At 40.5% G+C, this 21,567-nt stretch overlaps 1 protein-coding gene across 4 annotated transcripts in view; it reads left to right on the top strand.

The window, feature by feature from the left end:
- The window catches only part of PRORP (protein only RNase P catalytic subunit), a 164,421-nt gene that overhangs the window by 1,970 nt on the left and 140,884 nt on the right, over window positions 1–21,567 (top strand). For 3 of the 4 annotated variants that reach the window (XM_078334772.1, XM_078334771.1, XM_078334774.1), the window contains 2 exons: window positions 2,189–2,236; window positions 3,119–3,251. In XM_078334772.1, the coding sequence (XP_078190898.1) occupies window positions 2,189–2,236; window positions 3,119–3,251 (181 nt within the window). The remainder of the gene's footprint in view (window positions 1–2,188; window positions 2,237–3,118; window positions 3,252–21,567) is intronic. The other variant, XM_078334773.1, reaches the window with a different exon arrangement.

Consider the following 21,567-nt stretch of genomic DNA (forward strand, 5'->3'; position numbering starts at 1 on the left):
AGTGCAGTGATGCATTCATAACTCATGGTAACCTCAAACTTCTGGCCTCAAGTGATCCTCTTACTTCATCTCCTGAGTAGCTAAAATTACAGGTATGTGGCACCATACCTGGCTAATTATTTTTAATTTAATAAGTTTATACCTAAAAGTAGCCACTCTTTTTTGTTAGCTGCTGAGAATCATTCTATTTCTATTATACTTTTTTCCATCTCTTAGTAAGATTTATTTTCTCTTTAAAGCAATTTTCTTTTTCTTTTTTATATATTCTAACCAGTGTCATGTGATACTAAAAATTTTCTCTCTTTAAAAAAAGTAGCAGGATAAACAATTTGTGCTAATCTTTTCCATAAAATCATAAAGATAAAAATGAAATTATATAGAACTTGTAGTTTTTAGGTATCTTTTTCCTTTTAGAAGGATCATTAATTTTGTTTTCTTAGGCATCTAATATGATGTGAGTACTCATGAATACTACTTATGGCCAGCGATCATAGCAAGGAAAGGATATAGTATTTGACTGGAACTGTCTTGGGCCATATTTGTATTTTCAGAAGTTCCTGTGAAATCTAGTGACTGAGATAGTTCATCATCTTGGATTGTTAGAGTGGATGGGGAATACTGATCAAGTGTGATACATAAGCATTAAAATGGAAAATCTTCACCTTTCCAGTTTGTTTTGGATCTTTCTATCATTTGGCTGCTTTCTCTTTAAAGTGCTCTCCTTGGCTTTGCTTTTGCTTTATTCATGTGACTGGCTACATACCTGTTTATTGCTTCAGACTTTACTTTTAAATTCTTTTTTAGACTCCCCCCGGCCCCACCCACTGCTTAAAAAAAGAAAAAAAATTCTTTTTTAAATTTTTATTTATTTATTTTTAAATATTAATTTCCTTTTTTAAGAGGTGGGGGTCTCGCTGTGTTGACCAGGCTGGTCTTAAACTCCTGGTCTCAAGCGATCAGGCATGAGCCACCATGCCTAGCCATTATTTCTTCATTAATTTGCTTCCTAAAAATTTGTTCCTTCCCTCTGTTTTTCTCTTGCCTTTTTTTCTATATCATGTTTACAGAGCTTTGAAGTAGTAATTATGCTTAATTATCATAAACTTGTTGAATATCAAAGGAGGAGGAACCTAGTTGTGAAAATCTTTGAATACCAAGGAGTTTGGATTTTATTCTCTTACCAAGAATGCTGGATTTGGCTGGGTGCTGTGGCTCACCCTTTTAATGTGAGCACTTTGGGAGACTGAGGTGAGAGGATAGCTTGAGGCCAGGAGTTCAAGACTAGTCTGGGCAACATGGCGAAACCCTATCTCTATAAAAATTACAAAAATTAGCCTGGCATGGTGGTGTGTGCTTGTAGTTCCAGCTACCTGGGGGGCTGAAGCAAGAGGATCACCTGAATCCAGGAGGTCAAGGCTGCAGGGAGCTCTGATTGCACCATTCACTCCAACCTGGGCACCAGAGCAAGACCCTGTCTCAAAAAAAAAATTGCTGGATGGAGTTTTACAAAGGCAATTGCCAAAACAGTGAGAAGAGTGGATAGGAAAGGGATTAAGACTGAAAACAGGCAGAGCTGTGTGAATAAAATTTTAGGTTTAGGTGAGAGATGATGAGAATTAAGAACGGAGGAAGGAGAGAAGACGGTAGAATCATAGGAACATGTATCACATGGTAGTATGTTTAAGAGGAAGGAGGAAAGGATACGTTGATTGAACAAATAAATCAATAAATAGTTTTTTAATGCTTCCAAATAGGTTAGGTATTGCGAGTGTTTTATAAATCTATTACAGCATCAGTTTAATTGGGAATACAGTACCACACAGTGAAATAATGGGAGTGTAAGAGGTAAATTACTCTGAGCAGGAGCAATTTCTGGCAGCTTTATAGAGAAGGTAAGAATTGAGTTTGGTTTAGAGCTTATGCTATTAAGGTCAGCTGCTTTCTGTAAACTTGAAGATGAGAGTCAGTTGGTGGGAAAAGAAGCAAAGGAAAAGAGGAGATCCAGAGCAAGGTACCAGCAGCTTAACGCCATCCAGGATAGCAGCCACTTTTCTAATTAAACTATTCTATGGAAGTATCTTGAACTTTTCAGAGTTCTTGCTTATTATAATTTTTAAATATCATGAATGTCTTTCATTTCAGCAGGAATCTAACTTTCTGATGATTTGGTTTTGCAATCTTTTCATAGTGTTCCTGGAGAACAATGGAAAGGACAATTCACCACAATCCAAAAAAGGTGAAGACCAATGTTTATTTTTAACTTGTTTCATGTAGGTTTAGTAGGTTTTGTTGCTATTGATTCAAAACTATTTAAGTTCCTTAAGGATAGGATAATTACAAGTTTGTAATTAGAGTATCTGAGGAAAAAAAACCATACTTTGCCTACAGAGACTTAGCACTTATTAGTGCCCCAAATGTTTTTCCTATGAGTACTATGAGCCAATGTGAAACCTTAGAGGTGTTTTCCCCTAGAGGTTTTGGACCCAGTTGTGTTTTAGGAATTACTTCCTATTTATTTATTTATTATTTATTTCATCAATATGATATTCCACAGAATAGGAATTACTTTAAAAGTGTCATCCAAGTCAGGTGCAGTGGCTCTTGCCTGTAATCCCAGCACTTTGGGAGGCCAATGTGGGCAGATTGCTCAAGCTCAGGAGTTCAAGACCAGCCTGTACAACATTGGGAAACCTTGTCTATAGAAAAAAATACAGAAATTAGTCACCAAAATAAAAAACATTAGCTGGGCGAGGTGGCATACACCTGTTGTCCTAGCTGCTCTGGTGGTTGGGCAGGAGGATCACTTGATCCTAGGAAGTTGAGGCTGCAGTGAGCCATAATTGTAACACTGCATTCCAGTCTAGGCAACAGAGTGAGACCCTTTCTCAAAAAAAATAAAATAAAAGTCATCTAAATGACCAGTCTACTTTTTTGGGTTTTCTGGCACACTAATTTGTGATATTATCAGGTTTACAAAAAATTAGATGTAATTATCACAAAGGTTTTAATGTTCTTTTTAATTACCTTTTAATTTCCTCATTGTTCATTTTATAATTTTTTTCCCCCAGAACTTTATTTGACATATTTAAATATTATTATTTAACAATTATAATTACAGTGGTCAGTGTTCGGGCTGTGGACAAAACATAGAGTCTATTCAGCTGAGTCCAGAAGATTATGAATTTCTTAAAGGAAGAATCATGAGGGATGTGATAGATGGAGGTGACCAGTACAAAAAGACAACACCTCAGGTGAGTCTAACAGGTTTTATTGCCTTCTTGGATTGCTTGTCTATAGCAGGGGTCTGCAATCTGTGTAAAATGCCAGATAGTAAATATTTTAGGCTTTATAGGCCATTGGTCCCCATTGCAAGTTTTCAACTCTGCCGTTGTAGTTAAAACAGCCATAGGTAGGCCGGGCATGGTTGCTCACGCCTGTAATCCCAGCATTTTGGGTGGATCACGAGGTCAGGAGTTCAAGATCAGCTTGGCCAAGATAGTGAAACCCTGTCTCCACTGAAAATATAAAAATTAGCTGGGCATGGTGACGGGAACCTGTAATCCCAGCTACTCCGGAGGCTGAGGCAGAGAATTGCTTGAACCCAGGAGATGGAGGTGGCAGTGAGCCGAGATCCTGCCACTGTACTCCAGGCTAGCAGCAGAGCAAGACTCCCTCTCAAAAAAATAAAAAAAAAATTTAAAAATGATAATAATTTTTAAAAAACAGCCATAGGTAATATATAAATGAATAGACATGGCTGTGTTCCAGTAAAACTTTATTTATGAAAACAAGCAGTAGGCTGGATTTGGCCTGCTGGCTATAGTTGCCAACTTTTCAGAGAGATTGCCTTAGAATTTCATAGAATATTTAGGTTAGACCATCATCTGTTGAAGTCAATCCTATTATATCTGGGCATAATAAGTGCAGTTAAACTAAAAAGATGCTTATTCTTCTGTAAGTGCTTCCAGAAAACTATGTTTAAATAGACTTCCATGAAGACATTATGGTTTCTCACAACTTTTCTAGTCAAGAGAGTTTACAGTAATTTAAGAAGATTACAAATATTCTTAGTAACACATTGACTGATTTGTGTATGTGGAACCATCCTTATGTCCCAGGGATAAATCCCACTTGGTGATGATGAACGATCTTTTTAATGTATTGTTGAATTTGGTGTGCTAGTATTTTGTTAAGGACTTTTTCATCAATATTGATCAGAGATATTGGCCTGTAGTTTTCTTTTTCTGATAGGTCTTTGTCTGGTTTTGGTATCAGGGTAATACTAGCCTCATTGAATGAGTTTGGAAGTCTCCCTCCTCTAATTTTTGGAATAGTTTGAATAGGATTGGTATTATTCTTTAAATGTTTGGTAGAATTGAACAGTAAAGCCATCTGGTCCTGGACTTTTCTTTGCTGGGAGACTTTATTATGGCTTCAATCTCATTACTTGTTATTGGTCTCTTCAGGTTTTTTATTTCTTCATGGTTCAATCTTAATAGATTGAATGTATCTAGGAATTTGTCCATTTCTTCTAGACTTTCCAATTTATTGGTATATAGTTGCTAATAGTAGCCACTAATGATCCTTTCAATTTCTGCAGTATTTGTTATAATGTCTCCTTTTTCATCTCTGATTTTATTTATTTGGGTCTTCTCTCTTTTTTTCTTAGTCTGGCTAAAGGTTTATCAATTTTGTTTAACTTTTCAAAAAACCAACTTTTCGTTTCATTGATCTTTTGTGTGGTTTTCCTTTTTTTTGAGACAGAGTCTTGCTCTGTCACCCAGGCTGGAGTACAGTGGCGCAATCTTGGCTCACTGCAACCTTTGCCTCCTGGGTTCAAGAGATTCTCCAGCCTCAGCCTCCTGAGTAGCTGGGATTACAGGCCCTTGCCACCATGCCAGCTAATTTTTGTATTTTTAGTAGAGACGGGGTTTTACCACGTTGGTCAGGCTGGTCTTGAACTCCTGACCTTGTGATCCACCTGCCACCTCAGCCTCCCACAGTATTGGGATTACAGGCGTGAGCCACCACGCCAGGCCTTGTATGGTTTTCTTAATTTCAATTTTATTTATTTCTGCTCTGATTTTTATTATTTAGTCTCCCAATTTTTGATTTGGTTTACTCTTGCTTTTCTAGTTCTTTAAGATGTATATTTAGGTTGTTTATTTGAAGTTTTTCTTCTTTTTTTTGTTTGAGATGGAGTCTTGCTCTGTCATCCAGGCTAGAGTGCACTAGCTCGATCTTGGCTCGCTGCAACGTCCACCTCCCAGATTCAAGTGATTCTCCTGTCTCAGCCTCCCGAGTAGCTGGGATTACAGGAGTGTACCACCATGCCTGGCTAATTTTTATATTTTTAGTAGAGATGGGGTTTCACCATGTTAGTCAGGCTGGTCTCAAACCCCTGACCTCTAATTTCAAAGTGCTGGGATTACAGGCGTGAGCCACAGCACCTGGCCTCTTCTTTTTTGATATAGGCACTAATAGCTGCTTTTGTTGTATCCCACAAATTTTGGGATGTTGTGTTTCCATTATTATTTGATTCAAGAAAATTTTCAATATCCTTCTTAATCTCTTTATTGACCCACTGGTCATTCAGGAGCATATTGCTTTTTTTTGAGACAGAGTCTCGATCTCGGCTCACTGCAACCTCTGCCTCCCAGATTCAAGCGATTCTCCTGCCTCAGCCTCCCAAATACCCAGGACTACAGGTGCACGTACCACCACGCCCAGCTAATTTTTTTGTATATTTAGTAGAGACAGAGTCTTAACATGTTGGCCAGGCTGATCTTGATCTCTTGACCTTGTGAGTCACCCTCCTGGGCCTCCCAAAGTGCTGGGATTACTGGCGTGAATCACCATGCCTGCCCCAGGAGCATACTGTTTAATTTCCAATTATTTGTTTCTAAAATTCCTCTTGTTATTGATCTGTCGTTTTATCCCATTGTGATCAGAGAAGATACATATTATTTCAGATTTTTTGGATGTTTTAAGACAGCCGTTGGATGAAATGTTCTATAAATATCTATTAGATACATTTGGTCAGTAGTGCAGTTTAAGTCTATATCTCTTTGCTGATTTTCTGTTGGGATGAAAACCAACAGAAAATTGATTGGGGAAAGTGGAGTGTTGAAGTCTTTAGCTAGTATTGTATTGGTGTCTGTCTCTTTCTTTAGCTCCCATAATATTTGCTTTACATATTAGGGTGCTCCAGTTTTGGTGTCTATATATTTTCAACTGTTACATCCTCTTCTTCAGTTGACCTCTTTATTATTATTTAGTGATCTTCTTTGTCTCTTCTTATCATTTTTGTCTTGAAATCTATTTTGTCTGGGCCAAGTGTGGTGACTCACGCCTGTAATCCCAGTGCTTTGGGAGGCTGAGGTGGGCAAATCATGAGGTCAGGAGTTCAAGACCAGCCAGGCCAACATGGTGAAACCCCAGCTCTACTAAAAATACAAAAAATTAGCTGGGTGTAGTTGTGGGTGCCTGTAATCCCAGCTACTTGGGAGGATGAGGCAGGAAAATCACTGAAACTCGAGAAGTGGAGGTTGTAGTAAGCCAAGGCTGTACCACCACTGCACTCCATCCTGGGTGACAGAGTGAGACTCCATCTCAAAAAAAAAAAAAAAAAAAGAAAAGAAATCTATTTTATCTGATATAAGTATAGTGACTCCTGCTCTTTTTTGGTTTCCTTTGGCATAGAATATCTTTTTCTTTTCCTCTTTTTTCAGTCTCTGGTGTCTGTATAGTTATAGCATGTTTCTTGTAGACAACAGATCATTGGGCCTTGTTTTTTTAATCCATTCAGCCACTCTGTGCCTTTTCTCTTTTTTTTTTTTAAGAAAAAAAAATGCTAAGGAGTACTTCAGTCACAAGGAAAAGGATGGCTAGCTGTGGTGGCTCACGCCTATAATCCCAGCAGTTTAGGAGGCAATGGTGTGATCTGTGCTTACTGCAACTCCCACCTCCTGGGTTCAAGCAATTTTCCTGCCTCAGCCTCCTGAGTAGCTGGGATTACAGGCACCCACTGCCATGTCCGGCTAATTTTTTTTTTGTATTTTTAGTAGAGACAGTGTTTCACCATGTTGGCCAGGCTGGTCTTGAACTCCTGACTTCAAGTGACCCACCTGCCACAGCCTCCCAAAGTGCTGGGATTACAGTTGTGAGCCTCCACACTGGCCTTAGTATTTCTTGTAGGATAGGTCTGGTGTTGATTAAAACTCTCAGCTTTTGTTTGTCTGGGAAAATCTTTATTTTTCCTTCATGTTTGAAGGATATTTCACTGCATGTACTATTCTGGGGTAAAAGTGTTTTTCCTGCAGCACTATAAGTATGTCATGCCATTCTTTCCTGGGCCTGTAAGGTTTCTACTGAAAAGTCTGCTGCCAGATGTTATATTTATTTATTTTTCCTCTTGTTGCTTTTAGGATCCTTTTGTTGTTGTTGTTTGAGTCACAGTCTCTCTCTGTCACCCAGGCTGGAGTGCAGTGGCTCGATCTCAGCTCACTGCAACTTCTGCCTCTTGGTTCAAGTGATTCTCCTGCCTTTGCCTCTGAGTAGCTGGGATTACAGGCATGCACCACCACGCCTGGCTATCTTTTGTATTTTTAGTAGAGACAGGATTTCACCATGTTGGCCAGGCTGGTCTTGAACTCCTGACCTCAGGTGATCTGCCTGCCTCAGCCTCCCAAAGTGCTGGGATCACAGGTGCAAGCCACCTGGCTGAGACTTTCTTTTTTTTTTCAATTTAGTTTTCTCTGGAGACAGCATTTCGCTCTTGTTGCCCAGGCTGGAGTTCAATGGCATGATCTTGGGTCACCACAACTTCCACCTTCTGGGTTCAAGTGATTCTTCTGCCTCAGCCTCCAAGTAGCTGGTATTACAGTCATGTGTCACCATGCCTGGCTAATTTTGTATTTTTAGTTATGACAGGGTTTCTCCATGTTGGTCAGACTGGTCTCAAACTCCTGACTTCAGGTGATCCAACCACCTTGGCCTCCCAAAGTGCTGGGATTACAGGCATGAGCCACTGCACCCAGCTGATCCTTTCTTTACTCATTGAAAGTTGGATTATTTCCAACTGTAATCCCAGCCTTTGGTAGGCCGAGGCAGGCAGATCAATTGAGTTCAGGAGTTTGAGACCAGCCTGGTCAACATGGTGAAACCCCGTCTCTACTAAAAATAAAAAAAATTATCCAGTCCTGGTGGTGCATGCCTCTAATCCCAGCTACTGGGGAGGCTGAGGCAGGGAAGTCGTTTGAACCCAGGAGGCAGAGATTGCAGTGAGCCAAGATTGTGCCACAGTATTCCATCCTGGGCAACAGAGTGAGACTCCATCTCAAAAAAAAATTAAAAGTTGGATTATTCAATGCCTTGAGGTAATCTTCTTTGGGTTAAATCTGCTTGGTGTCCTATAACCTTTTTGTACATGGATTTCGTATTTTTCTCCAGGTTTAAGGAAGTTCTCTGGGAAGTTCTTTGTTATTACCTCTTTGAAAAAACTTTCTACTTCTCTCCCTTATCCTCTTTAAGACTAATAACTATTAGATTTGCCCTTTTGAGGCTATTTTTTAGATCCTATAGGCATGCTTCATTGTTTTTTATTCTTTTTCTTTTCTTTCCTCTGACTGTGTATTTTTAAATAGCCTGTCTTCAAGCTCACTACTTCTTTCTTCTGTTTGATCCATTTTGCTGTTAAAGGACTCTGATGCATTCAGTATGCTAGTTACATTTTTCAGCTTTAAAATTTCTGTTCAAATCTTTTTAATTTTTTTCAGTCTCTTTGTTAAATCTATCTGGTAGAATTCTGAATTCCTTCTTGGTGTAATCTGGAATTTCACTGAGTTTCCTTAACACAGCTATTTTGAATTCTCTGTCTGAAAGGTCACATATCTGTTTCTCCGGGAATGTTCCCTGCTGCCTTCTTTAGTTCATTTTGTAATGCCATATTTTCCTGGATTGTCTTGATACCATGTCTGGGCATTTAGGAGTCAGGTATTTATTGTAACGTTTGTAGTCTGGGCTTGTTTGTACCTGTCCTTCCTCAGAAGGCTTTCCAGATATTCAAAAGGACTTGGATGTTGTGATCTAAGTTGTATCTGGTTTAGGAGGCACTCAAAGCCCACTTATGCTGTGATACGAGGTACTGCCTTGATGGTATTGAACAAGATCAGGGAGAATTCTCTGGATTACTAGGCAGAAACGCTTGTTCTCTTCCCTTACTTTCTCCTAAACAAAAAAAGTCTCTCTCTCATTCTGAGCCACGTGGAGCTGAGGGTAGAGTGACACAAGTACCCCTGTGGCTACCACCACCAGGACTGTGCTGGGTCAGACCTGAATCCAGCACAGCATTGGGTCTTGCCCAAGGCCTGATTACCCTCTGGTTGTCCATGTTCACTCAAGGCCCTGGCAGGTGGCAAAGCCAGCCAGGCCTCTGTCCTTCCCATCAGGGTGACAAGTTCCCCTAGGCCTCGGCAGATACATAAGTGCCATCTGGGAGTCAGGGAATAGAGTCAAAAATTTTAGAAGTCTGCCTGGTGTTCTGTTGTACTTTGGCTGAGCTGGCATTCAAACCATAAGCCACAGTTCTTCCCTCTCTTCCCTTCCCTTTCCTGAAGCAGAGGAGCCCCACCTTGTGGCCATTGCCACCACAGGCCCACAGGGATTTCTGCCAGGCTCCCATTGATGTTCTCTTAAGCCCTAAGCACTCTTCAGTCAGCTTATCATTCATGCTGCCTGGTCTGGGACTCACCCTTGGTGCTCTACCTACCTCTGGCTGAATTGGTATCTGAAGCCAGCAAATATCAGAGTCTCACTCAAGGCCTCTGATGTACTACCTGGATATTGCTGCTGGTTATTCAGGGCCCAAGGGCTCTTCAGTCATCAGGTGATGAATCCTTCCATGACTGGGTCCTTCCCTTCAAGGCAGTGAGTTCCCTTCTGGCTCAGAGAGTGTCTAGAAATGTCTATGAGCTAGGGCCTGGGAAAAGGGGGGTGTCCTGACTCTGACTGGTACCCTATCCTGCTGTAGCTGAGCTGGTATCCAAGATGCAAGACAAAGTCCTTCCCATTCTTCCATCTCCTCTCCTCAAGCAGAAGGAGGGAATCTGTTTAAGAGACTGTGAGCCTTGTGGCCTTGGCTTTGGGAAGGTGTAGCACCAGTTCTCCCCTAGCCATCCTAGCTGGTGTCTCAGTAGATCACATGCCCCCACCAGTCCCCTGGCTCCGAGCCCAGTTCAGCACTAGGACTCACCTAGGAGTTGTAGTTCCTTGTGGCCTAGACTGTCTTTCAGATTTATTTATGGGCCTGGAGCACTTTGGCCCATAGTGGTGAGGCTGTGGGAACTCCAGTTCCAACCACGAGGATGGGCAACTTTGACAACTAAGAAATCATTGATGACCTTAGGAAGAGCAGTTTCAGTAGTTTGATGGGGGCCAAATTTAGCCAGGTTATAACAGCTGAGTGAATATGCATTGAGTGTAAACTCTACTTCTGAGAAGTTTACATAAAAATTAGATGATATAGTGGTGGCTGGAGGATGGTGGAGTCAAGGGAGGGTTTAGGAAGATAGAGAGACTTGTGCCTGTTTGAGGGATGAAGGAAAGGTGTCAATAAAGATAACAAGTATTGAGTAAACGGGATTTGAAGGAGAGAAGAAGGAATATTGCTGAGCAAAAGTAGCAGGCTGTGCCAAAAATTACAAATTGGGAGAATGGAAATGAAGGAAATCTCATTTGAGGCTGTAGAAAAGAAAGTGAGGATGGGTATGGATGATATATTGGTAGAAAGAGGGAACATTCAGAGAAGTGATAACCTGCCATGTTAAGTGGTATACAGGATGAGAGAGATGAGAGTCAAGTATTGAGTACTAGAGAGAGTGGGGAAGGTTTGGAATGGTTCTTGAGGGACGTCAAGATGCTAACTCAAGGCAAAAGGATTAAGGCAGAGAGTGGGTGCTGAGGTTTGAATCTGTGAATTTGTAGACATAACTCTGTGTGATTGTGTGATTTAATATATTTCCAACAGAGCTTGGCTCACCAAGAGCAAAAGTAGTAAGGGACAAAGCGTGGCGCTGGTCCACAGTTTGGGTTTTATTGGTTAGATGTGGCACGTGCTAGAGAGCAAGAGAAGACAGAGTAAGTAGTTAACATCATCTGCACAGGGTCCAGGCCAGAGAGGAAAGGGAGAAAGGCCAAGAGCACTATATGAGAGGATTCAAAGGACTGGTTGTCTCTTCGTGTGTGTATGTGTGTGTGTGTGTGTGTGTGTGTGTATGTGTATGTGTATGTGTGTGTGTTTCTGTTTTGGTTGGTTTTTTTTTTTTTTTTTTTTTTGGTCACCATTTGGGTATTAATTTGCTAAAGCTGCTATTACAAATACCATAGACCGGGTAGCTTTAACAGCAGAAATTCATTTTCTCACCATTCTGGATTCTAGAAGTCCAAGATCAAGGTGTTGTCAGGTTTGATTTCTCCTGATCCTTCTCTCTTTGGCTTGCTGATGGCTGCCTTCTTGTGGTATCTTCACATGGCCTTCCTCTGGTATATTCCCTGGTATCATCTTGTAAGTACAAATTTCTTATAAGGACACCCGTCAGATTTTATCAGAGTCCATCCTTATGACCTTATTTTACCTTCATCACCTCTTTAAAGGCTTATCTCCAAATACAGTCACATTCTGAAATACTACAGGTTGAGACTTCAACATATGGATTTTAGTTGGGGGACATGAGTCAGTCTATAATACCATTCATTGTAAATATGTATTAAAACTGTATTATATTCAGCATTTTAAGTTATTTTGTGTTGGCAACATTAGAAACATCTAGTCGAAGGCTGGGCACGGTGGCTCACGCCTGTAATCCTAGCACTTTGGGTGGCCGACATGGGTCGCCTGAGGTCAGGAGTTTGAGACCAGCCTGGCAAACATGGTGAAAGCCCATCTCTACTAAAAAAAAATACAAGACTTGGAACCAACCCAAATGCCCATGAAAGATAGACTGGATAGAGAAAATGTGGCGTATATATTATACACTATGGAGTACTATGCTGCCATCAAAAAGGATGAGTTTGTGTCCTTGTCAGGGACATGGATGAAGCTGGAAACCATCATTCTCAGCAAACTAACACAGGAACAGAAAACCAAACACTGCATGTTCTCACTCATAAGTGGGAGTTGAGCAATGAGAACACATGGACACAGGGAGGGGAACATCATACACTGGGGCCTGTTTGGGGTGAGAGGTTAGGGGAGGGACAGCATTAGGAGAAATACTTAATGTAGATGACAGGTTGATGGGGTGCAGCAAACCACCATGGCATGTGTGTACCTGTGTAACAAACCTGCACATTCTGCACATGTATCCCAGAACTTAAAGTATAATTTAAAAAAAAAATACAAAAAATTAGCTGGACATAGTGGCGGATGCCTGTAATCCCAGCTATTTGGGAGGCTGAGGCAGGAGAATGGCTTGAACCCAGGAGGTGGAGGTGGTAGTGAGCCAAGATTGCACCATTGCACTCTAGCCTGAGTAACAAAAGTGAAACTCCATCTAAAAACCAAAACCAAAAACGAAAAACCAGAAACATCTAGTTGACAAATAGCTGAAACTGCCTTCAATGTTGCTTTCTAAAACTTGCTTATAATTTGAGATTATGAGGCATAAACCAAGGAATAATTATTAAATCCATGTTGAATATTTTTGTCTACTTAAATTATAATGTCAGCTGACCTCCATAAGCACCTAAAATGAGTATTATAAAAGTTATTTTAGGCTTATATGTTTTCCCCAAATACTCTTTTGCTCAAAACGAAATAAATGAGATGGCATCCTCTAATGTAATGGCTTTCAACCCTGGCTGCTGGTTAGAATACCTAGGAAGTATTTAAAAATTACCGCTACCTGGACCCCAGCCATTAAAGATTTTTTATTTTAAAAGATGGAATCTCCCTCTGTCTCCCAGGCTGAAGTACATGGAGTACCGTGGCACCATCTGGGCTCACTACAACCTCTGCCTCCTGGGTTCAAGCGATTCTCCAACCTCAGCCTCCCAAGTAGCTGGGGATACAGGTGCATACCACCATGCTGGGCTAATTTTTGTATTGTTTTTGTTTGAGACAGAGTCTCACTCTATTGCCCAGGCTGGAATGCAGTGGCATGATCTCAGCTCACTGCAGCCTCTGTCTTGCAGGTTCAAGGAATTCTCCTGCCTCAGCCTCCTGAGTAGCTGAGACTACAGGCACTTGCCACCATGTCCCTCTAATTTTTGTATTTTTAGTAGAGATGGGGTTTCACCTTGTTGGCCAGGATCGTCTCGAACTCCTGACCTCAAGATCCGCCTGCCTCGGCCTCCAAAAGTGCTGGGATTACAGGCATGAGCCACCATGCCTGACATTTTTGTATTTTTTTGTAGAGACGGGGTTTCACCATGTTGTCCAGGCTGGCATTGAACTCCTGACCACAAGTGGAGCATCAGCTTCCTGAAGCACTGGGATTACAGGCATGAGCCACTGTACCCGGCCAAAGATACAGATTTTTTATACAAGTTTTTTTGGTTTTGGTTTTTAAAATTAGAGATAGTCTCACTATGTTGCTCAGGCTGGTCTTGAACTCCTGGGCTCAAGTGATCCTCCTGCCTTGGCCTCCCAAGGTGCTGGGATTATAGGTATGAGCCACTTTGCCTGGGAATATTTTGATTTTTCAAATATAGTTTTATTGACATATATTTGACATACAATAAACAGCATATATTTAAAGTATAAAACTTCATGAGTTTTGACTTATGTGTATACCTGTGGAACTGTCACTGCAGTCAAGATAATGAACATATGTATCACCCACAAAAGTTTTCTCATGCCATTTTGCCCTACCAGCCCCAGGCAACCACTATGGAATCATACAAAATATATTTTGTTTTTTGTCTGATTGTTGTATTCAGCATAATCATTTTGAGATTTCATCCCTGTTTTGTATCTCAGTCGTTCTTTCATTTTTATAATTGAGTGGTATTCCATTGTGTGACTGTTTTAGAATTTGTACATTCGTTGATGGGCATTTAGGTTATTTCCAGTTTGGTGCTATTATAAATAAAGCTGGTAAGAACAGTGTTGGACAAGTCTTTGTGGTTTGTGCTTTTGTATTGGTTTCCTAGGGCTGCCCTAACAAATTACCACAAACTGGGTAGCTTCAAATGACAGACATTTACTCTCTCACAATTCTGGAGGCTAGAAATCTGAAATCAAGGTGTTGGCAGGGTCATGCTCCTTTTTAAGCATCCAGAGAGAATCCTTCCTTCTCTTTCCTACCTTCAGAAGCCAGATGCTGGCAATTGATGATGTTCTTTGGCTTTTAGCTGCATCACTCCATTCTCAGCCTCTGTCTTCACATGGCTTTCTTTGTGTTTGTATCTCTGTGTGCCATCTCTTCTTCTTATAAGGCTATGAGTCATGAGATTTAGAGTCCACCCCAATCCAGCATGACCTCATCTTATTTCTTTTGTCTTTTCCTTTTTTTTAAAAACAGAGTCTTGCTCTGTCGCCCAGGATGGAGTGCAGTGGTGCAGTGTTGGCTCACTGTAACCTCCGTCTCCCAGGTTCAAGCAGTTCTTCTGGCTCAGCCTCCTGAGTAGCTGGGAATACAGGCGTGCGCCACCATGCCTGGCTAATTTTTGTATTTTTAGTAGCTCAGCTTCCTGAGTAGCTGGGATTACAGGCGTGCACCACCATGCCTGGCTAATTTTTGTATTTTTAGTAGAGATGGGGTTTTACCATGTTAGCCAGGCTGATCTCAAACTCTTGACATTAGGTGATTCACCTGCCTCGGCCTCCCAGAATGCTGGGATTACAAGCTTGAGCCACTGCCCCCAGCCATACCTCATCTTATTTCATTTACAAAGACCCTCTTTCTACATTCACATTCTATGTTTTCTGCTAGGCATAAATTTTGAGGTTATACTATTCAACCTACTACAGCTTTTTTTTCTCTTGGGTAACTCTCTTAGGACTGGAATGGTTGGGTCTTATGGTAGATGTTTTATGGTAGCTGTGTGTATGTTTGTAGCTTTTTCAGAAACTGCCCAGCTGTTTTCCAGAGGGGTTGTACCATTTTACATTCCTACCAGTATAGTATGAAGGTAGCTTCACATCCTGGTCAATGCATAGTATGGCTACTCTCTTTACTGTTAGCTGTTCCAATAGGTGTGAAGTGGCATCTCATTGTAATTTTAATTTACATTTTCATAATAACTAATATTGTTGAGCATCTTTTTATGTGTTTAGTTGCCATCCATATGTCTTCTTTGGTGTAATATTTGTTCAGATCTTTTGCCTATCTTAAAAATTGTTTTATTATGGAGTTGTAAGAACGGTTTCTATACTCTAGATACAAGTCCTCAGTTCAATATATTTTGCAAATATTTTCTCTCAGTCTGTAGTTGACTTTCATTTTCATAATATGGAGATTCTGATTTAATTGCTTTGGCTTGGTGGGGTCTAGGTCTTAGGATTTTCAAAAGCTTCCAGGTGATTTTTAAGTGCAGCCAGAATCAAGAACAATCGCTTCTAATATGAGATTTTGAAGAACCTTTTGTATGGCAGCTTCTTTTCTGTGGGATAATTTTGGGAGAAAAATCTCATATGAGGTAAATTTTTAGCTTTTCTGTTTTAAACATTTGTTTACTGTAATTTGGCAACATAGCCAGCAGATGGCAATAATGTAACATATAAAAATTAGGCATGACCTAGTAATTTAGGTTAAAGGATTTGTTCAACTTCTTTTTAATATTAAACTGAAAGATATTGGTCATTTGTGTGTAAGTCAGGTTAGTGATGGTAGATAGAGATGAGAATGGTATATATTAATTTCTATTTTTGTTTTTATTTATTTATTTATTTAGAGAAGGCGTTTTGTCATGTTGGCCAGGCTGGTCTCGAGCTCCTGACCTCAGGTGATCCACCCGCCTTGGCCTCCCAAAGTGCTGGAATTACAGACATGAGCCACCACGCCCGGCCTTTTTAATTTATTTCTATATTTATCTTTTGGTATATATAAATTTTGAGTGAACAAAGCAGAATCCCACATCATTTGCATCTACTGATTTAACTACTGAAACTAATTGAATGGGCATCAGTGAAGATCAAAAAGTTAATTTGGAGCTATGTGCATAGTGTTAGTTTAATGTTAATTAGTTTTTTTCCCTTCTTTTGTTGTTGTTTTGTTTTCTTTTCTGAGACAGGGTCTTACTCTGTCACCCAGGCTGGAGCACAGTGTCATGATCATAACTCATTGCAGCCTTGAACTCCTGGGCTAAAGCAATCCTCCTCCCTTAGCCTCCTGGGTAGCTAGGATTCAGGTGTATGCCATTACACCTGGCTAGTTTTATTTTTAATTTTTTTTTTTGTAGAGATGGGATCTTCCTATGTTGCCGAGGCTGGTCTTGAACTACTGGCTTCAAGTGGTCCTCCCACCTTGGCCTCCCAAAGTGCTGAGATTTCAGGTGTGAGCCACTGTGGCCAGCCATCGTTCTTGATAACAACATTAAATTACAGTCAGATTTTTAAAATATTCAACTACAAAGGTAAGAATTCAATTCTTTAATCTCTTTATTATGGAAAATTTCAAACATATGCAAAAAGAGAGACTAATTTAATGGACCCACATCCTGCATGATTATTAACTCATGAACACTTTTTTTTTTTGACAGGGTCTTGCTCTGTTACCTAAGCTAGAGTGCAGTGGCACAATCATGGCTCACTGCAGCCAGGACTTCCTGGGCTCAAGCAATCCTCCCACCTTAGCCTCCTGAGTAGCTGGGACTACAGGTGTGTGCCACCACACCTGGCTAATTTTTTATTTTATGTAGAGGTGGGGTCTCACTATGTTGCTAAGGCTGGTCTCAAACTCCTGGGCTCAAGCATTCCTCCTGCCTCAGCCTCCCAAAATGCTGGGATTATGAATATAAGCCATCACACCTGGAAGCTCATCCTGTAAATTATAAATTCATCACTTTTTTTTTTTTTGAGAGAGTCTCATTGTGTTGCCTAGGCTGGAGTGTAGTTGTGCAATCTTAGCTTGCTGCAACCTCTGCCTCCTGGGTTCAAGTGATTCTCCTGCCTCAGCCTCCCAAGTAGTTGGGACTACAGGTGCCCACCACCACGCCCAGCTAATTTTTTCTGTATTTTTCATAGAGATGGAGTTTCACTCTGTTGGCCAGGCTGGTCTTGAACTGACCTCACGATCTGCCTGCCTCAGCCTCTCAGAGTTCTAGGATTAAAGGCGTGAGCCACCACACCTGGCTGCTTTTTTTTTTTAAAGGGATGAGGGCATGGTCTTTTGCCCAGGCTGGGGTGCGATGGTGTGATCATAGCTCAATACAGCATTGAACTTCTGGGCTTGAGCAGTCCTCCCACCTCAACTTCCCAAGTAGCTAGGATTTACAGGTGCATGCCACCCTGCCCTGCTAATTTTTAAATTAAAAAATAATTTATATGGGATAGAGATGGGGTTGGGCTTGGTGGCTCATGCCTGTAAACTTAATACTTTGGGAAACTGGATTACCTGAGCTCAGGAGTTTGAGACCAGCCTGGGCAACATGACAAAACCCCATCTCTAATAAAAATGCAAAAAATTAGCAGGGCATGGTGGTACACACCTGTAGTCCCAGAGACTGAGGCAGGAGAATTGCTTGAACCCAGGAAGCCGAGGTTACGGTGAGCTGAGATCACACCACTGCATTCCAGCAGCCTGGCGACAGAAAAAAAATCTGTGGAGATGGGATCTCATGATGTTGTCCAGGCTGGTCTCGAATTCCTGGCCTCAAGTGATCCTCTTGCCTTGGCTTCCTGAAGTGCTGGGATTACAGGCATGAGCCACCATGCTTGGCCTAAATTCTCTTTTAAATAGCTTTCTTTGTTTCTCTCATTGTAAAAAATGCTTCTTTGATATTTTTCATGTAATGTAAGAAATAGTTTAGAAGTGCAGTTCTTAACCTTTTGGTCTCAGGACCCTTTTGTGTATTTAAAAATTATTGAAGATTCCAGAGAGCTTTTGTTATTTGTTTTGTTTTGGGACAGAGTCTTGCTCTGTCACTCAGGCTGGAGTGTAGTGATGCAATCTCTGCTCACTGCAACCTCTGCCTCCTGGGTTCAGTGATTCTCCTGCCTCAGCCTCCCCTGAGTAGCTGTGATTACAAGCATATGCTACTACACCCAGCTAACTTTTGTATTTTTTAGTAGAGACGGTGTTTCACTATGTTGGCCAGGCTGGTCTTGAATTCCTGACCTCAAGTGATCCACCCACCTTGGCCTCCCAAAGTGTTGGGATTACAGATGTGAGCCTCCGTGCCCGGCCAAATATGTATTAATTAATTGAAAATAATATAAAAACTATTATATAACATAAATAACATTTTTATAGAAAATAATTCTGTTGTCCAGAACAAAACCAATGTTAGTAAGAAGAGTACATTGTCTTATATTTTTGCAGATCTTTTTAATGATATGGCTTAATAGAAGACAGATAGTTTTAATAAATGGCAAAAAAAACCCTTATATTTAGAATTAGCCAGTTGGACTCAGTTTAGGTTATCCCAGTTTTGTTGACAGCATTCAAAACGTCATAGTTAGGAGCCAGTGAAACATAGGCTGTCTTCTCTCCATCAGTCCTGATTAGGGTGTTGATTGCAGCCATGTCAGTGTCACGGAACTTTATAGCCTGTTTGATCTGGTGCTTGTTGGCCTTGATATCCACAATGAACACACGTGTGGTATTGTCTCCTTCATGGTCAGCTCAGTGGTCAAGGGGAACTTGATGGCATAATAATCAAGCTTGTTTCTCCTGCAGGTTCTCTAGTGAGGATATTTGGGCTACCTTCAAAGCCAAAGTGCGTTGGGCTACTGGGACGTGGGGTAACCTGCAGACCTTTTTGTGTGTGTGACTGGATGCCTTTCAACACTGCCTTTTTGGCCTTCAAAACCTTCACTTTGGATTTGGCTTTGGGAGAGCAGGGATTTCCTTCTTTGCTTTCAGCATCATCATTTTGGTGAAAAGAGTTGACAGCTGGATTTTTACATCTGTTTCTGTACTCAGTCTGTTGTGGTATGGTGTTTTGGTTGAAGCGTATGAAGAAAATGGAAGCTCATGGAAATAGGTAGTTGGAAAAGCAAAGAGGATTTTGTTGGCTCTTGGAGATTATCATAATTGTTCTTTGATACTGTGTCCAAACTCTACTGTATACTTGTGAGTAAATGAGAATGAAAAAGGTATATAACATCTTAGCGTTATGAAAATAGTTTTAACTTTACAAATCTCCTGAGAGGATCTTGGGAATACCCAGAGGTCATTAAACCACAGTTTTAGAAAATACTCTGCTTTAGATGTGGTTTCCTTTTTCTTTTTCTTTTCTTTTTTTTTTTTTGAGACGAAGTTTCGCTCTTGTTACCCAGGTTGGAGTGCAATGGCGCCATCTCGGCTCATCGCAACCGCCGCCTCCTGGGTTCAGGCAATTCTCCTGCCTCAGCCTCCTCAGTAGCTGGGATTACAGGCATGTGCCACCATGCCCAGCTAATTTTTTGTATTTTTAATAGAGACAGGGTTTCACCATGTTGACCTCAAGCCTGTAATCCCAGCACTTTGGGAGGCTGAGGCGGGTGGATCACCAGGTCCTTTTTCTATTGTTAAAAGTTACAGTTTATTTCCGTCTATTTTATTACACAAGCATATTAACAAAGGAAGTTAAATCAAAGACAACAGTCTCACTACTCAGTATATTTTCTATTAGTTTCTTATGTTCTTTTTTAGTTCTTTTTTTGTTTAAGAGACCCTTGTTACCCAAGTGCAATGGTGTGATCATAGCTCATTGCAGCCTTAACCTCCCAGGCTCAAGTGATCCTCTTGCTTCAGCCTCCCGAGTAGCTGAGACTACAGGCACGCACCACCACAACCATCTAATTTTTAGATTTTTTGTAGAGATGAGGTCTTGCTTTGTTGCCTGGGCTTGTAGTGAACTTCTGGGCTCAAGTAATCCTTCCACCTTGGCCTCCCAAAGAGCTGGGGTTATATGCCTGAGCCACTGCACCAGGCCCTTTTTCAGTTCTTATTGAGACATCTTACTTAGTCATTTTCTTGTACTTTTCAAGATGGAAGTGGGTTTTATTCTGGTCATAATATTTATTAATTATAAAAAATTTCGTCAACACCTGTGAAAAGGGGAAACATTTTTTCCATCAGAATAGCTATAATGATAAAACAGCCTACCATGATCCATTCATTTTGAACTTTTAATGAAACTGTAATTATAATCACAGTCCCCATAATTCTGTGATTTAGAAGTTTTAAAATGAAGTTTTAATGATTTAGGATTCTCTTTCCTGAAAAAGAAAAGGAGGCAGGCAAATTGCTTGTGGTACATTTAATTGAGTTTTTAGGTTTAAGTTTAAAGCAAACCATTTGTCCTGCTTGATAATACCTCTTCAGTTAATTGAGAAAGGGGGGACCTTCTGGTGTTTCTCTAAATACAAATTTAAGACAGGACACGTAACTGAAATGAAATGTCAGTATAATAACTTGTCTAATTTAGGTCTTTAGGGATTTTTTTTTTCTTTATTTGAAGGGCAGATATCCCAACAGTGGTTTGAGAGTAGTGGTTACAAAATGAAAGATATGAACTGAGCTCTTTATCACAGTCTCCAGATCCTTTTCTTCTCTCTTTTCTGGTTTTGAAGATCTTGTCATCTCTGAAATGAACTGTGGATTTTTCCCCCCAGATTTAAATAAATGTTGTGTGGTAAACGGAAAACTTTGAGGGCTTAGTGATTTTTTTAAAAATCTGAGAAAGAAATTTATCTGTAAAATATAGTTTTAAACCATGTATTTTAAAGTATAGGCATACCTTGAAGACATTACGAGTTTGGTTCTAAGCTTTATTGTAAATATTGCAATAAAGCAGGTCACACAAATTTTTTGGTTAGCCAGGTCATGTAAAAGTTATCTTTCTTTGGCTAGTGGCTCACACCTGTAATCCCAATGTTTTGGGGCCCAGGCAGAAACACTGAGGCCAGGAGTTGGACACCCGCCTGGGCAACATAGTGAGATCCTATGTCTACAAAAAAAATTTTTTTTAATTAGCTGGACTTGGTGGTGTGTACTTGTAGTCCTAGCTACTTTGGAAAGCTGAGTTTGTAGGATCACTCGAGCCTGGGAGTTAAAGGTTGCTATAAGTTATGATTGTGCCACTGAACTCCAGCCTGGGTGACAGAGTGAGACTCTGTCTCTAAACAACAACAAAACTTATCTTTCCACTCTGCTGTAGACATATTAAGTATGCAATAGCATTATGTTTAAAAAAAACCAACATATATACATACCTTAATTTAAAAATACTTTATTGCTATAAAACAATGCTAGTGGTCATCTGAGCCTTCAGCAAGTTGTAATCTTTTTGCTGATAGGGAGTCTTGCCTTGATGTTGATGGCTGCTGACTAATCAAAGTGGTGGTGTTTGCTGAAGGCTGGGATAGCTATGACAATTTCTTTATGTTTTTGAGAAAGAATCTCACTCTGTCACCCAGAC

This window comes from Callithrix jacchus, chromosome 8 (genome assembly GCF_049354715.1).
Source record: "Callithrix jacchus isolate 240 chromosome 8, calJac240_pri, whole genome shotgun sequence".
NCBI classification, from domain to species: Eukaryota; Metazoa; Chordata; class Mammalia; order Primates; family Cebidae; genus Callithrix; species Callithrix jacchus.